Raw genomic sequence first — 17,794 nt, 5'->3', positions numbered from 1 at the left:
CTCATCCACATTGGCTGTTACAGTGGTGAGGTCAGGGGTAGAGTAAACAGACACACAGACATGCAGCCGGACAGACAGACGGCACACCACTGAGTTGTGGTCAGACCACACACACACACCTATCTACAGTTCCCTATTATAATATTATAATATCCAATTGTGGTCCCAAGATGAAAAGGATTCTAAATGACATGTAATTGTAGAGGGCATCTGGGTTCGACAGTGTTTCACTGGGGTTGACTCTATCTATGGGATGTGATGTTGAGGAATAATTATTTGTTCTGTTTTCAGATGAGAGGGTCAACTTAAAACATGGTTGTATTGACAGTGGATGACTGATGGTTAAATACTGATTGAGGCTAACTCCTAACAGTTGATCCAACCCTTGGCACTAAAGCCCTGATCTAGGTTCAGTTTACCACATCTAAGCTCCAATCTAGACCATCTGAATAGAAAATAAGATCTGAGCCTAGATCAACACTAGAGCACTGGGTCAGACAACAAAAGCCCACTAATAGAAGGGTCTGATGGCCGTTAGGTTGGTGAGTCATGAAAAGACTCTTGCTAGAATGACATAATGAAAGAGAAGACAAAGATATGTGCCATCCTAAACAGGGGTGGACAACTCCAGTCCTCGGGGGCCTGATAGGTGTTACACTTTTCCCTCCATCCCTAGAAAACACCGCTGATGTAAACTCATTTCATTTTTAACTGAAGATCATGATTAGTTGATTATTGGAGTCAGAGGTGTTAGTTGGGTCTAGGGGCAAAAGTGTGGCCACCAATCAGGCCCCCGAGGACTGGAGTTGCCCAGGCCTGTACTAGAGTAAACATAGAAGTAAACAAGGGAACTAGATGTTCCATTAAATTTGGCACGATTAACGCTTTTTCCAGGAGATAAGTTGAAAATTGATGACATCACTACCCTATCCTTTTGATCCAATCGCACACCGATCTCTCACCCCCTACCATCACAGATGTAGGATCTTAATTTGAGCCAGTTTGCTATAGCAGGGAGATAATCCTGCAGCAAGAGGAAATGTGATTTATTATGTGGATTATAATGAATGGAATTTTTGTATGGCTGGATACGTTTTTCGTTAGGGCAAATCAAATCGGAAATTTCAAAGTGGAAATTACAAACTTTAGAAACCTTTGTTAATATTTCCTGCTAAATTCTCAGCAACGAAAGACTGATCAAATTAAGCTCCTACATTTGTAGGCACTAGTCTAGGCCCTTTTTGGGTGTGATGCACTGTAGATCTGAAAGGAATGGATTGGCATCAGCTATGATATGATAATTGCTTCATCTAGCACTCTTGCTATGCTTACACATATCCAACCCTATCAGAAATACAAGATGGAGTCAACAAGAGCCCAAGAGAAGGGTATTCAAATCTGGGATTCAGGGTTCACAGAACTGCTGGTTTTAATCCTTCCCCATCCTGCCTAGCTAGAGACTGACCTGTAACAACAGGTGAGTAGATTATCTGGCCAATCAATGAATTACCAAGGTGATGTGAAAAAGACCAGATTTGAATGTCCCTCGCCTAGTATCTGGAGTGAGGGTGGAGGGATTGGTTTGGAATTAGGCCCATCTTAATCTACCAGGAATCTTCCGGGAGGAGTAAGAACCACATTTCTCCACACTAGCCTCCTCCTCACTACTCCCTACTACTCTTTGACTGTGATTCGGAAGGTGACACGGCCCAGGAACTTGTCTCTGTCGTCGTTGTTGCGCAGGTCGGATCCCTCAATCCGGCATTCAATGGTCAGCTCCGTGTTGTAGTCCTCCTTGTTCAGCAACAGCTTAACAGCAACCACCGGCTGCACATACCTCTCCTGTAGACAGAGAGTAAAGGGTGAGAAGAAGAGAGGTGGGAGGGAGTAGAAAGAGAGAGAGAAAGGAGAAGAGAGAGAGAGAAAAACAGGGAGTGGAATAGGGTAGGAAAGAAAAGAAGTACAAAGGAGTGGAAGCAAAAAAAGACATGCAACATGGACGGTTGAATATCTCACCAACATGGACTGTTGAATATCTCACCAACATGGACGGTTGAATATCTCACCAACATGGACTGTTGAATATCTCACCAACATGGACTGTTGAATATCTCACCAACATGGACGGTTGAATATCTCATCAACATGGACTGTTGAATATCTCACCAACATGGACGGTTGAATATCTCAACAACATGGACTGTTGAATATCTCACCAACATGGACTGTTGAATATCTCACCAACATGGACTGTTGAATATCTCATCAACATGGACAATTGAATATCTCACCAACATGGACGGTTAAATATCTCACCAACATGGACGGTTGAATATCTCACCAACATGGACGGTTGAATATCTCACCAACATGGACGGTTGAATATCTCATCAACATGGACTGTTGAATATCTCATCAACATGGACGGTTGAATATCTCATCAACATGGACGGTTGAATATCTCACCAACATGGACTGTTGAATATCTCACCAACATGGACTGTTGAATATCTCACCAACATGGACGGTTGAATATCTCACCAACATGGACGGTTGAATATCTCACCAACATGGACGGTTGAATATCTCACCAACATGGACTGTTGAATATCTCATCAACATGGACGGTTGAATATCTCATCAACATGGACGGTTGAATATTTCATAAACATGGACTGTTGAATATCTCACCAACATGGACTGTTAAATATCTCATCAACATGGACTGTTGAATATCTCACCAACATGGACTGTTGAATATCTCACCAACATGGACTGTTGAATATCTCACCAACATGGACTGTTGAATATCTCACCAACATGGACTGTTGAATATCTCACCAACATGGACTGTTGAATATCTCACCAACATGGACTGTTGAATATCTCACCAACATGGACTGTTGAATATCTCACCAACATGGACTGTTGAATATCTCACCAACATGGACTGTTGAATATCTCACCAACATGGACTGTTGAATATCTGATCAACATGGACGGTTAAATATCTCACCAACATGGACTGTTGAATATCTCAACAACATGGACTGTTGAATATCTCACCAACATGGACTGTTAAATATCTCATCAACATGGACTGTTGAATATCTCACCAACATGGACTGTTGAATATCTCACCAACATGGACTGTTGAATATCTCACCAACATGGACTGTTGAATATCTCACCAACATAGACTGTTGAATATCTCACCAACATGGACTGTTGAATATCTGATCAACATGGACGGTTAAATATCTCACCAACATGGACTGTTGAATATCTCACCAACATGGACTGTTGAATATCTCACACGTCCATCCAACAGTATTCCAAATTCTTGCATCATTGTACAATAATGCTTTCCCATCAAGCACCAAGAAACCAGCATGACAAGACATCAGAAATGGACAAATATTGACCTTTGACCCAAACTTACATGAAGTTTGTTGCCGTAGTAAGGGAAATACATTTTATCGAAGCGTCCCTCACTTGGGAAGTACTGCATCTGTATGGGGTTGTCCCTCTGAAGGGGAAAAGGAGGAAGAGGAAGTATAATGGTCAAAAGCAAGAATATGTCTATCCTATCCAAACAGACCGTTAGGCTAAGGACTTCATCTGAAAGGGTTGGATAGCTATCAGAGGAGGCTGGTGGGAGGAGCTTTAGGAAGACGGCCTCCTCTTACATAGTAGGTATTATGGTAATAGCTCCACTGGTGGGAGGAGCTTTAGGAAGACGGCCTCCTCTGATAGGTATACATAGTAGGTATTATGGTAATAGCTACAAGCTACACTTTGCCCTCTACTATGTGGCAAATTTTGCCATATTGCTCACACCTATCCAATCTTTTCAGATCTTCACAAGTCCATATGAGTATGTAAGAATAATACATTATTTAAGAATTGGAAATATTCCTTGTGCTGCATACGCTGTACTGTAACGCCATTAGCTGTTACATTAAGCAACAGCTTCTCTTTCTGGGGTCTGTGAGAGATCACACTCAATGGCCAGGTCTTATAATATTAACACTGGAACATTCTAAAAGGTTTAATATTAACACTGGAACATTCTAAAAGGTTTGATTATAAAACTGGAACATTCTAAAAGGTTTGATTATAACACTGGAACATTCTAAAAGGTTTGATTATAACACTGGAACGTTCTAAAAGGTTTGATTATAACACTGGAACATTCTAAAAGGTTTGATTATAACACTGGAACATTCTAAAAGGTTTGATTATAACACTGGAATGTTCTATACAATTTGATTATAACACTGGAACATTCTAAAATGTTTGATTATAACACTGGAACATTCTAAAATGTTTGATTATAACACTGGAACATTCTAAAAGGTTTGATTATAAAACTGGAACATTCTAAAAGGTTTGATTATAACACTGGAACATTCTAAAAGGTTTGATTATAAAACTGGAACATTCTAAAAGGTTTGATTATAACACTGGAACATTCTAAAAGGTTTGATTATAACACTGGAACATTCTAAAAGGTTTGATTATAAAACTGGAACATTCTATACAGTTTGATTATAACACTGGAACATTCTAAAAGGTTTGATTATAACACTGGAACATTCTATACAGTTTGATTATAACAAATCAAATCAAAGTTAATTTGTCACGTGCTCCGAATACAACAGGTGTAGTAGACCTTACAGTGAAATGCTGAATACAACAGGTGTAGTAGACCTTACAGTGAAATGCTGAATACAACAGGTGTAGTAGACCTTACAGTGAAATGCTTACTTACAGGCTCTAACCAACAGTGCAAAAAAAGTGTTAGGTGAATAATAGGTAAGTAAAGAAATAAAAGCAACAGTAAAAAGGCAGTGAAAATAACAGTAGCGAGGCTATATACAGTAGAGGGCAAATTTTACAGTAGAGAGGCTATAATAGTAGAGAGGCTATAACAGTAGAGAGGCTATATACAGTAGAGAGGCTATAACAGTAGAGAGGCTATATACAGTAGAGAGGCTATAACAGTAGAGAGGCTATAACAGTAGAGAGGCTATATACAGTAGAGAGGCTATAACAGTAGAGAGGCTATATACAGTAGTGAGGCTATATACAGTAAAGAGGCTATATACAGTAGAGAAGCTATATACAGTAGAGAGGTTATATACAGTAGAGAGGCTATATACAGTAGAGAGGCTATATACAGTAGAGAGGCTATATACAGTAGAGAGGTTATATACAGTAGAGAGGCTATATACAGCAGCGAGGCTATATACAGTAGTGAGGTTATAACAGTAGTGAGGTTATAACAGTAGTGAAGCTACATACAGACACCGGTTAGTCATGCTAATTGAGGTAGTATGTATGTACATGTAGATATGGTTAAAGTGACTATGCATATATGATGAACAGAGAGTAGCAGTAGCGTAAAAGAGGGGTCGTGGGTGGAGGGACACAATGCAGAATGCCCGGTTAGCCAATGTGCGGGGGCACTAGTTGGTCGGGCCAATGGAGGTAGTATGCACATGAATGTATAGTTCTAGTGACTATGCATATATGGTAAACAGAGAGTAGCAGCAGCGTAAAAGAGGGGTTGGGGGGGGGGGGGGGGGGCACAATGCAAATAATCAGTGTAGCCACTGAAAGGTTCTATAAGGCTCCTATTATAACACCAGTATACTGCGTCACACAGGACCACAATATGGAAAAGAGACTGGGATTACAAAACAACCCTGTAAATCCTTTCCACGTTGTAATAGCTTGGAAAATAAAATGAGACATTTACACATCGCTAAGCTTACCCTAAAGCGTCGACTGAAAGCAGAAAAACAAACATCCAACCAAATCAGGAAAAAGGTACACACAAATATCAACATAAACCATAAATAACATAAAATGCTATAAATGTAACCAGATTGTTCTTCAAAAACACACATACTGAAATCCTAATGACATTTACCTTTGCAGTGCAGTTGACATAGGGATCTCCACGCGGCTTCAGCCCAATGATCTGTGAATGGAAAACTAATTAATCAATCAACCAATCAGAGAGCCGAAATAAGACAATAGGCACATTAAAACCATTATTATGTGGTCTACTCTGAGTAATCCAATGATATAGAAACACAGACAAGGATAAGACTGTAAAACACACTAATAGAGAATGACAACAAAGAGAAGCAAATAAAAATAACTAGATTGAGGAGAAGGAAAGAAATCCACTATGGGCTAATGTCACCTACTGATTCATGTCACCTATTGATTCATGTCACCTACTGATTCATGTCACCTACTGATTCATGTCACCTACTGATACATGTCACCTACTGATTCATGTCACCTACTGATTCATGTCACCTACTGATTCATGTCACCTACTGATTCATGTCACCTATTGATTCATGTCACCTACTGATTCATGTCACCTACTGATTCATGTCACCTACTGATTCATGTCACCTACTGATTCATGTCACCTACTGATTCATGTCACCTATTGATTCATGTCACCTACTGATTCTTGTCACCTACTGATTCATGTCACCTACTGATTCATGTCACCTACTGATTCATGTCACCTACTGATTCATGTCACCTACTGATTCATGTCACCTACTGATTCATGTCACCTATTGATTCATGTCACCTACTGATTCTTGTCACCTACTGATTCATGTCACCTACTGATTCATGTCACCTACTGATTCATGTCACCTACTGATTCATGTCACCTACTGATTCATGTCACCTACTGATTCATGTCACCTATTGATTCATGTCACCTACTGATTCTTGTCACCTACTGATTCATGTCACCTATTGATTCATGTCACCTACTGATTCATGTCACCTACTGATTCATGTCACCTACTGATTCATGTCACCTACTGATACATGTCACCTACTGATTCATGTCACCTACTGATTCATGCCACCTACTGATACATGTCACCTACTGATTCATGTCACCTACTGATACATGTCACCTACTGATTTATGTCACCTACTGATTCATGTCACCTACTGATTCATGTCACCTACTGATTCATGTCACCTACTGAGTCATGTCACCTACTGATACATGTCACCTACTGATTCATGCCACCTACTGATACATGTCACCTACTGATTCATGACACCTACTGATACATGTCACCTACTGATTCATGTCACCTACTGATTCTTGTCACCTACTGATTCATGTCACCTACTGATTCATGTCACCTACTGATTCATGTCACCTACTGATTCATGTCACCTACTGAGTCATGTCACCTACTGATACATGTCACCTACTGATTCATGTCACCTACTGATATGTACAATAGCTCGAGGCTCTTGTGAATGTGTCCACTGAACAATTTATTTGAATTGGGACTAGTGAACTACACAGCACTGCCTTGAATTGTTTTATTATTATTATTTTTATTTCACCTTTATTTAACCAGGTAGGCTAGTTGAGAACAAGTTCCCTTTATTTAACCAGGTAGGCTAGTTGAGAACAAGTTCCCTTTATTTAACCAGGTAGGCTAGTTGAGAACAAGTTCCCTTTATTTAACCAGGTAGGCTAGTTGAGAACAAGTTCCCTTTATTTAACCAGGTAGGCAAGTTGAGAACAAGTTCTCATTTACAACTGCGACCTGGCCAATATAAAGCAAAGCAGTGCGACAAAAACAACACAGAGTTGCACATGGAATAAAGAAGCGTACAGTCAATAACACAATAGGAAAAAATAAAGTCTATATACAGTGTGAGCAAATGGCGTGAGGAGGTAAGGAAATAAATAGGCCACAGTAGCAAAGTAATTACAATTTAGCAATTTAACACTGGAGTGATAGATGAGCAGATGATGATGTGCAAGTAGTGATACTGGTGTGCAAAAAGAGCAGAAAAGTAAATAAAAACAATATGGGGATGAGGTTGGTAGATTGGATGGGCTATTTACAGAGGGACTATGTACAGCTGCAGCGATCGGTTAGCTGCTCAGATAGCTGATGTTTAAAGTTAGTGAGGGAAATATAAGTCTCCAGCTTCAGCGATTTTTGCAATTCGTTCAAGTCATTGGCAGCAGATAACTGGGAGGAAAGGCGGCCAAAGCAGGTGTTGGCTTTGGGGATGACCAGTGAGATATACCTGCTGGAGCGCTTTCTACGGGTGGGTGTTGTCATCGTGACCAGTGAGCTGAGATAAGGCAGAGTTTAATCTAGCATCGATTTACAGAAGACCTGGAGCCATTAATCCATGGCAGTGTGTAAGCACACACTTTGGAATGGCAAGATATTTTAGGGTCACAACCATGTATTTATAGACAAGAGGGAAAAGGAGGAGGTACCCTATTCATTTTGAGGAGGACACATGGTCTCCCCTCAGCGTAACCGAAGGTGGAGTCGGACAGGCCGGAGCAGCGGCTCAGAGAGCTCCTCTTGAACTGACAGGCCTTCCTCTGCTCGCCCACCTCTCCCTCTTGCTCAAAGTAGACCCCTGCCGTGCACGCCTCATTCCTCTCCTGCTCCGTGTCATTGTACTCTGAGAAAAGACAATAACAACAGATTTGTTTTAATTTCTGTCGACAACCCAGACAGCAAAGTGCTTCATTTGACACATTTTGTTTGTTCATGCACAGATGATTGACAGTCAAACATTTTGATGTTTGTTCCTCGACTGCAGCTAGGTTGTTGAGATGAATAAGACATTGGCTACAAGAGAAACTCACCCCAGGCTGATATTTTGTATGTGTAATTGTTAACGTATCATTTCATGCTAGTTTTAACCATCCTCATATGCTTTGAAACATTGTTTCTCTGTATCTCTTATTGAAAAGAACATTTACAATTGAGAGAGAGAGAGACAGAGAGAGAGAAAGAGAAAGAGAGAGAGGGAGAAAGAGAAAGAGAGAGAGAGAGAAAGAGAGAGAGAGAGAGAAAGAGTGAGAGAGCGAGCGAGAGAAAGAGAGAGAGAGAGAGAGAGAGAGAGAGATAGAGAGAGAGAATGAAGGCGAGTTAGAGAGAGAGCGAGAGAGAGAGAGAGAGAGAGAGAGAGAGAGAGAATGAAGGCAAGTTAGAGAGAGAGCGAGAGAGCGAGAGAGCGAGAGAGAGAGAGAGAGAGAGAGAGAAAGAGAGAGAGAGAGAGAAAGAATGAAGGCGAGTTAGAGAGAGAGCCAGAGAGAGAGAGAGAGAAGGGGCACAGATTTTGCAAGGAGACAAGATAAAAGACTAAAACTCACGTTGCAGGTAAGACTCTAAGGTCTGGACATACGTGCTGAACTGGAGAGGTTGTGATCTGTTAAACAGCATGTCCAATTGCTTTGGCCGGATGACCAACCCTAAGGGACAGAGGGTACAGTATGAGATCACAACTTCCTTCAGGGTCATCAAAACTACATGGTGAAACATAGTTAAATCCACTAACACAGAAATCAGGGTCACCAATGTTGTGTGGTAAACCCATTAACACTTCCTTTGAAATATACCTACATAAGGCCTTCATAACACATTCACATCCCATACATACTGCATTCATAACCATACATAACACATTCATAACCATACATAACACATTCATAACCCATACATAACACATTCATAACCCATACATACCACATTCATTACCCATACATAACACATTCATAACCATACATAACACATTCATAACCCATACATAACACATTCATTACCCATACATAACACATTCATAACCATACATAACACATTCATAACCCATACATAACACATTCCTAACCCATACATACCACATTCATAACATACATAAAACATTTGGAACCCATACATAACACATTCATAACATACATAACACATTCATAACCCATACAAACACATTCATAACCCATACAAACACATTCATACCCATACATACCACATTCATAACCCATACATACCACATTCATTACCCATACAAACACATTCATAACCCATACATACCACATTCATAACATACATAACACATTTGTAACCCATACATAAAACATTTGTAACCCATACATAACACATTCATACCCATACATACCACATTCATAACCCATACATACCACATTCATTACCCATTCAAACACATTCATAACCCATACATACCACATTCATAACATACATAATACATTCATAACCCATACAAACACATTCATAACCCATACAAACACATTCATAACCCATACATAACACATTCATAATCCATACATACCACAATTATAACCCATATATACCACATTCATAACATTCATACCACATTCATAACCATACATAACACATTTATAATCCATACATACCACAATCATAACCCATACATACCACATTCATAACACATTCATAACCTGTACATAGCACATTCATAACCCATACATACCACATTCATAACCTATACATAACCCGTTCATAACATATTCATAGGAAGCCTTTAAATAAAGTGTATAAAGAGTTTGGCCATTACCATGACAGTTCATACCAGAAATCCCATTATTCAACAGCAGCCGTATAGTATAGTGCCTACTGGGCAATATTGACCAATAGTAGTCCACAGGTTTCTCAGGTTTTAAAATGTTGACTACCTGTCCCGAACCGACAGAATTTGGGCTCAAAATCAACTAAATACAGCACTTCTTGGATATTAGTTTTCCCTCAGAATGACCCTGTGCTTTAAAAATCTCCTAATAATCAAAAATCTTCCAAGCTGATCAATTTAATGATTGATTGGTTGATTGATTGACTGACTGACTGACTGACTGATTGGTTGATTGACTGATTGAGTGTTTGATTGACTGACTGACTGATTGGTTGATTGATTGACTGACTGACTGATTGGTTGATTGATTGACTGACTGACTGATTGGTTGATTGATTGACTGATTGGTTATTAGATTTATTGGTTGGTTGGTTGATTGATTGATTGGTTGATTGGTTGGTTGATTGATTTATTGGTTGGTTGATTGATTTATTGGTTGATTGATTTATTGGTTGGTTGATTGGATAAATCATTTAAACTGTGGTGCTACTTACCTGGGTGTGGCACCCGGTCGCGGTACTTTGGCACATAGTCGTCTAGCGTCAGCAGCATGACCCAAATGGTGAGGACGAACATCCCAGCCAGGAAAGCATAGAACACCAAGTAGAACAGGAGGATGAGGCCTGGGGGGAAGAGAGAGAGAGAGAGAGAGAGAGAGAGAGAGAGAGAGAGAGAGAGAGAGAGAGAGAGAGAGAGAGAGAGAGAGAGAGAGAGAGAGAGAGAGAGAGAGAGAGAGAGAGAGAGAGGAGATTAGCACGACTCCAGACTGTGTTAGCCCTCAGAGCTAAAATCTAGGTCTACAAAAATCTGATCATACTAGGGTCGTTTGGTGAACTGCTTCTAGCATATTGGCTTATTAATGTGTTTTAGATCATTCATCCTTATTAATGCGTTTTAGATCATTGTTTTCTTATGATGATAGGCAGTATAATCAAAGATGACAGAACAGCCTAGCAATTTGATTGACAGATCCCAGTCTGAACCCTTATGAAATGACAGGGCTGCCCATGGGTGCTGGGAACTGGGAACCCGCATAAGCTTTATGCTGTGTTCACGTCATGTCAGGAACTCAGAAATACGCCCTTCCTACTGGGGCTAGTACACATGAACGCCCCTCCAACTCGTAATTACGACTAGGAAACGGGGGTATGATCTCTTGACCCCGGTCTATCCCACATGATGAACATTGACATCAGGCACCACTGAAAAATGGCAACAAAAATGACCGCGATTTCGGCTGTCAATGGTCAGAATGGTTCTTGCGTTCCCTCTCGAGCTCCTAGCACGTGAACGCTCCAAGTCGTTCCTCCGAAGTAGACAAGTCGTTCTTCCGATCACTCTCACATGAGGTGAATGCGGCATTACAAATAAATATCGATCCAGCCCATCCCCAATAATGAATAGATCATTCCAACCCTGCAGAAATGTTGTATTTGTAATGTCTATTAATGTATATTAATGTTTATTGCTTAGCCAATACAATATTATATCGGGTGTAAGCATTCCATTGAACGAAGTGGGCTTTAACATTCACCTAGACCTACCATGCAAACAGACAGTCAGGTTGTTCACCACACTCGGTCTACAGTCTACACAGTCAGGTTGGTCACCACACTAGGTCTACAGTCTACACAGTCAGGTTGTTTACCACACTAGGTCTACAGTCTACACAGTCAGGTTGGTCACCACACTAGGTCTACAGTCTACACAGTCAGGTTGGTCACCCCACTAGGTCTACAGTCTACACAGTCAGGTTGGTCACCACACTAGGTCTAGAGTCTACACAGTCAGGTTGTTCACCACACTAGGTCTACAGTCTACACAGTCAGGTTGGTCACCACACAAGGTCTACAGTCTACACAGTCAGGTTGGTCACCACACTAGGTCTACAGTCTACACAGTCAGGTTGGTCACCACACTAGGTCTACAGTCTACACAGTCGGGTTGGTCACCACACTAGGTCTACAGTCTACACAATCAGGTTGTTCACCACACTAGGTCTACAGTCTACACAGTCAGGTTGTTCACCACACTAGGTCTACAGTCTACACAGTCAGGTTGGTCACCACACTAGGTCTACAGTCTACACAGTCAGGTTGGTCACCACACTAGGTCTACAGTCTACACAGTCAGGTTGGTCACCACACTAGGTCTACAGTCTAAACAGTCGGGTTGGTCACCACACTAGGTCTACAGTCTACACAGTCAGGTTGGTCACCACACTAGGTCTACAGTCTACACAGTCAGGTTGTTCGCCACACTAGGTCTACAGTCTACACAGTCAGGTAGGTCACCACACTAGGTCTACAGTCTACACAGTCAGGTTGGTCGCCACACTAGGTCTACAGTCTACACAGTCAGGTTGGTCACCACACTAGGTCTACAGTCTACACAGTCAGGTAGGTCACCACACTAGGTCTACAGTCTACACAGTCAGGTTGGTCACCACACTAGGTCTACAGTCTACACAGTCAGGTTGGTCACCACACTAGGTCTACAGTCTACACAGTCAGGTTGTTCACCACACTAGATCTACAGTCTACACAGTCGGGTTGGTCACCACACTAGGTCTACAGTCTACACAGTCAGGTTGGTCACCACACTAGGTCTACAGTCTACACAGTCATGTTCACCACACTAGGTCTAGAGTCTACACAGTCAGGTTGGTCACCACACTAGGTCTACAGTCTACACAGTCAGGTAGGTCACCACACTAGGTCTACAGTCTACACAGTCTGGTTGGTCACCACATTAGGTCTACAGTCTACACAGTCTGGTTGGTCACCACACTAGGTCTACAGTCTACATAGTCAGGTTGGTCACCACACTAGGTCTACAGTCTACACAGTCAGGTAGGTCACCACACTAGGTCTACAGTCTACATAGTCAGGTTGGTCACCACACTAGGTCTACAGTCTACACAGTCAGGTGGGTCACCACACTAGGTCTACAGTCTACATAGTCAGGTTGGTCACCACACTAGGCCTACAGTCTACATAGTCCCCCCCCCTCCCATCCAGCCACTGAAAAATCCTCTTCCACTCTCCTCCGACATGTTCCCATCATGCACCGGCAGGGAAAGCCAATTGACCTTGACAAGTATGCTAATGTGGGCAGCCATGCTGCCGTTGCAGTGGGAGGAGTTCTGACAGCGTGAGAGAGGAGCATCCCACAGCACTGCACAGGGTCAATACTTGCTGCTAGCTACCATATATAGAGCCAGCTCGGCTCACCATCTTCAAAGAAAACAAAGACTACTGCTTTTAAAATTGAGGATATAAATTCCAGAAATGAGAAATCTACATTTTATTTCCATATGTTCTTTGTGTCGGTAGTGTATCTCATCTGTAACACAAGTGGAAGGTCTTCGCATAATCATGTTAGCTGGCTGTTAGATAGTCATAAACTGGTCTGTTCCAGGGAATTCACAGGCACACACACACACACACACACACACACACACACACACACACACACAATGATGTACACTACACTGATGTACACTACAGAGCAGATATTTCTGATTTCTGAGAAGGGAGCAATCATTTAATTTATGATCTTAAGAATTAATATCATTTGCTTATAGCTTATCATACTAATTATTATTTTTTACCAAAGACCCATCTTCTATCTCATATTTCAGTTGTAGCCTATAAGGCTACTTGTGGTCTCAATGGAAATACACTGAGTATTTGGCTGTAATTATTATTCATACAGGTGGGCTAGTCTCATTTATCGGTCTTGAGCTTATCAGAGCTGAAATGGACAAGCTGTCTCTCTCTCTCTCTCACACACACACACACACACACAATCACACACACACACAGACCACACACATACATACATACAAAACCAACTAGACATAAATAGATTGTGATGATTGAGACCATGAATGCATAGGTGGATATTATATAATATTACTATGCGTTATTAGGCTATATGTGACAATATGCACATCAAAACTGAATAGCCTGCAATATGATAAATCATAAAAATGTGGTTTTCGACTGTGGGCTATGACTCCAGGTTTTCTTACCCCAGCTCTTTGCTGTGCGCCCACAAAACTCCCCGGTCCTTGGGTTGAAGATGGAATCTTTCCAGTTTCCAGCATTCTCATCCTCTTTCGCCGTCGGTTTGACTTCGTTGCTTGCCATGGTGGAAATTTGTATTTTTCCTTATTAAAAATACGAGGAACAGCGGGCGATAGGATGAGGCGAAATCAGGGATGTAGGCGGTATGTGATTGGATCAGTGGTTGGAATGGAGTCCAGCGGCAGAGTGAGGCAAGATTGCGCTTTGTTAAAAAAAAATAATAATTAAAAAGCGAAAAATCTGTGACGTTTTCTGCAACTAGCGTCAGCCTCGCTCCGCTACTCAATGCGGTACGGTTACAATAAAAGAACGGCTTGGACAGTGTAGCCTAGATTTGTAGACACGCTAGAATAACGCGGCATTTATCCAGTTTTCCATTGCCTGAGAAAATGAGAGAATGGCGTACCTAACAAATGAGACGAAAACTGTACAGATTATGATGATGCCAATGATATTTAGACAGTAGACCTATGCTTCCTATGCAGTAAATAGGCTATTCATTTGATTCTGCTTGTGTTTGAAGTAGCTTAGCACACCTGAACATGCATTAATTTGGCTACAGATCAAAATGTGTGTGGTGTGTTGAGAATGAGCAACACATAGGGGATCAATCTACTATCGTGTGTGTGTGCGCGCGTGTGAGGACCCCCTAACACCACAATAGTTGAGTCATACAGTACCAGTCAAAAGTTTGGACACACCTACACATTCAAGGGTTTTTCTTTATTTTTTACATTGTAGACTAATAGTGAAGACATCAAAACTATTAAATACAACTTTTGGAATAATGTAGTAACCAACAAAGTGTTAAACAAATCAAAATATCTTTTAGATTTTAGATTCTTCAAAGTAGCCACCCTTTGCCTTGATGACAACGTTGCACACTCTTGGCATTTTCTTAACAATCTTCACCTGGAATGCTTTTCCAACATATGTGGGATGGAGTTCCCACATATGCTGAGCACTTGTTGGCTGCTTTTCCTTCACTCTGCAGTCCAACTCATCCTCAACAATCTCAATTGGGTTGAGATGACTGTGGAGGCCAGGTCATCTGATGCAGCACTCCATCACTCTCCTTCTTGGTCAAATAGCCCTTACACAGGCTGGAGGTGTGTTGGGTCATTGTCCTGTTGAAAATCAAATGATAGTCCCACTAAGCGCAAACCAGATGGGATGGCGTATCACTGCAGAATGCTGTTGTAGCCATGCTGGTTAAGTGTGCCTTGAATTCTAAACAAATCACTGACAGTGTCACCAACAAATCACCCTCACACCATCACACGTCCTCCTCCATGCTTCAAGGTGGGAACCACACATGCGGAAATCATCCGTTCACCTCCTCCATGCTTCAAGGTGGGAACCACACATGCGGAAATCATCCGTTCACCTCCTCCATGCTTCAAGGTGGGAACCACACATGCGGAAATCATCCGTTCACCTACTCTGCGTCTCACAAAGACAAGAATCTCACATTTGGACTCATCAGACCATAGGACAGATTTCCACCAGTCTAATGTCCATTGCTCGTGTTTCTTGGTCCAAGCAAGTCTCTTCTTCTTATTGGTCCGTTAGTAGTGGTTTCTTTGCAGGAATTTGACCATAAAGGCCTGATTCACGCAGTATTCACAGTATTCGCAGTATTCACGCAGCAAGTCGGTTAGGACATCTACTTTGTGCATGACACAAGTAATTTTTCCAACAATTGTTTACAGAGATATTATTTCACTTATAATTCAATGTATCACAATTCCAGTTGGTCAGAAATGTACATACACTAAGTTCACTGTGCCTGTAAACAGCTTGGAAAATTCCAGGAAATTATATCATAGCTTTAGAAGCTTCTGAAATGCTAATCGACATAATCTGAGCCAATTGGAGGTGTACCTGTGGATGTATTTCAAGGCCTACCTTCAAACGCAGTGCCTCTTTGCTTGACATCATGGGAAAATCAAAAGAAATCAGCCAAGACCTAAAAAAAAAAATTGTAGACCTCCACAAGTCTGGTTCATCCTTGGGAGCAATTTCCAAATGCCTGAAGGTGCCACGTTCATCTGTACAAACAATAGTACGGAAGTATAAACACCATGGGACCACGCAGCTGTCATACCGCTCAGGAAGGAGACGCGTTCTGTCTCCTAGAGATGAACGTACTTTGATATGAAAAGTGCAAATCAATCCCAGAACAACAGCAAAGGACCTTGTGAAGATGCTGGAAGAAATGGGTACAAAAGTATCTATATCCACAGTTAAACGAGTCCTATATCGACATAACCTGAAAGGCTTCTAAGCAAGGTAGAAGCCACTGCTCCAAAACCACCATAAAAAAGCCAGACTACGGTTTGCAGCTGCACATGGAGACAAAGATCATACTTTTTGTAGAAATGTCCTCTGGTCTGATGAAACAAAAATGTAACTGTTTGGCCATAATGACCATCGTTATGTTTGGAGGAAAAAGGGGGAGTCTTGCAAGCCGAAGAACACCATCCCAACCATGAAGAACAGGGGTGGCAGCATCATGTTGTGGGGGTGCTTTGCTGCAGGAGGGACTGGTGCACTTCACAAAATAGATGGCATCATGAGGAAAGAAAATTATGTGGATACATTGAAGCAACATCTCAAGACATCAGACAGGAACTTAAAGCTTGGTCGCAAATGGTTCTTCCAAATGGACAATGACCCCAAGCATAATTCCAAAGTTGTGGCAAAATGGCTTAAGGACAACAAAGTCAAGGTATTGGAGTGGCCCTCACAAAGCCCTGACCTCAATCATATAGAAAATGTGTGGGCAGAACTGAAAAAGTGTGTGCGAGCAAGGAGGCCTACAAACATGACTCAGTTACACCAGCTCTGCCATGAGGAATGGGCCATAATTCACCCAACTTATTGTGGGAAGCTTGTGGAAGGCTACCCGAAACATTTGACCCAAGTTAAACAATTTAAAGGCAATGCTACCAAATACTAATTGAGTGTATGTAAACTTCTGACCTACTGGGAACGTAATGAAAGAAATAAAAGCTGAAATAAATAATTCTCTCTACTATTATTCTGTAATTTCACATTCTTAAAATAAAGTGATGATCCTAACTGACCTAAGACCGGGAATTTTTACTAGGATTAAATGTCAGGAATTGTGAAAAACTGAGTTTAAATGTATTTGGCTAAGGTGTATGTAAACGTCCGACTTCAACTGTATTTGGGCTGCAATTTCTGAG

General features: G+C 41.3%; 1 protein-coding gene across 1 annotated transcript; it reads right to left on the bottom strand.

The window, feature by feature from the left end:
- LOC139377229 (ATPase Na+/K+ transporting subunit beta 3a) lies at positions 1-14,805 on the bottom strand. Its single transcript, XM_071120233.1, has 7 exons — positions 14,528-14,805; positions 10,986-11,114; positions 9,203-9,301; positions 8,312-8,505; positions 5,939-5,989; positions 3,443-3,529; positions 1-1,842 (listed from the first exon to the last, which is right to left on the bottom strand). Exons 1-7 carry the CDS (start codon positions 14,643-14,645, stop codon positions 1,675-1,677), a joined length of 846 nt encoding a protein of 281 aa, XP_070976334.1. The 5' UTR covers positions 14,646-14,805; the 3' UTR covers positions 1-1,674.
- Between the last annotated feature and the right edge of the window lie 2,989 nt (positions 14,806-17,794).

Source organism: Oncorhynchus clarkii, chromosome 20 (assembly GCF_045791955.1).
Source record: "Oncorhynchus clarkii lewisi isolate Uvic-CL-2024 chromosome 20, UVic_Ocla_1.0, whole genome shotgun sequence".
NCBI lineage: Eukaryota > Metazoa > Chordata > Actinopteri > Salmoniformes > Salmonidae > Oncorhynchus > Oncorhynchus clarkii.
The sequence above is the reverse complement of the archived record's forward strand: the minus strand, read 5'-3'. Positions and strand labels throughout refer to the sequence as shown.

Coding starts and splice junctions, on each gene's coding strand:
- LOC139377229 (XM_071120233.1), bottom strand. CDS start 14,645: ATGGCAAGCAACGAAGTCAAACCGACGGCGAAAGAGGATGAGAATGCT. Junction 8,506..9,202: donor CTTAGAGTCTTACCTGCAAC/GTGAGTTTTAGT, acceptor GTCTTTTCTCAG/AGTACAATGACACGGAGCAG. Junction 5,990..8,311: donor TCCTCCTCAAAATGAATAGG/GTACCTCCTCCT, acceptor TTCCATTCACAG/ATCATTGGGCTGAAGCCGCG.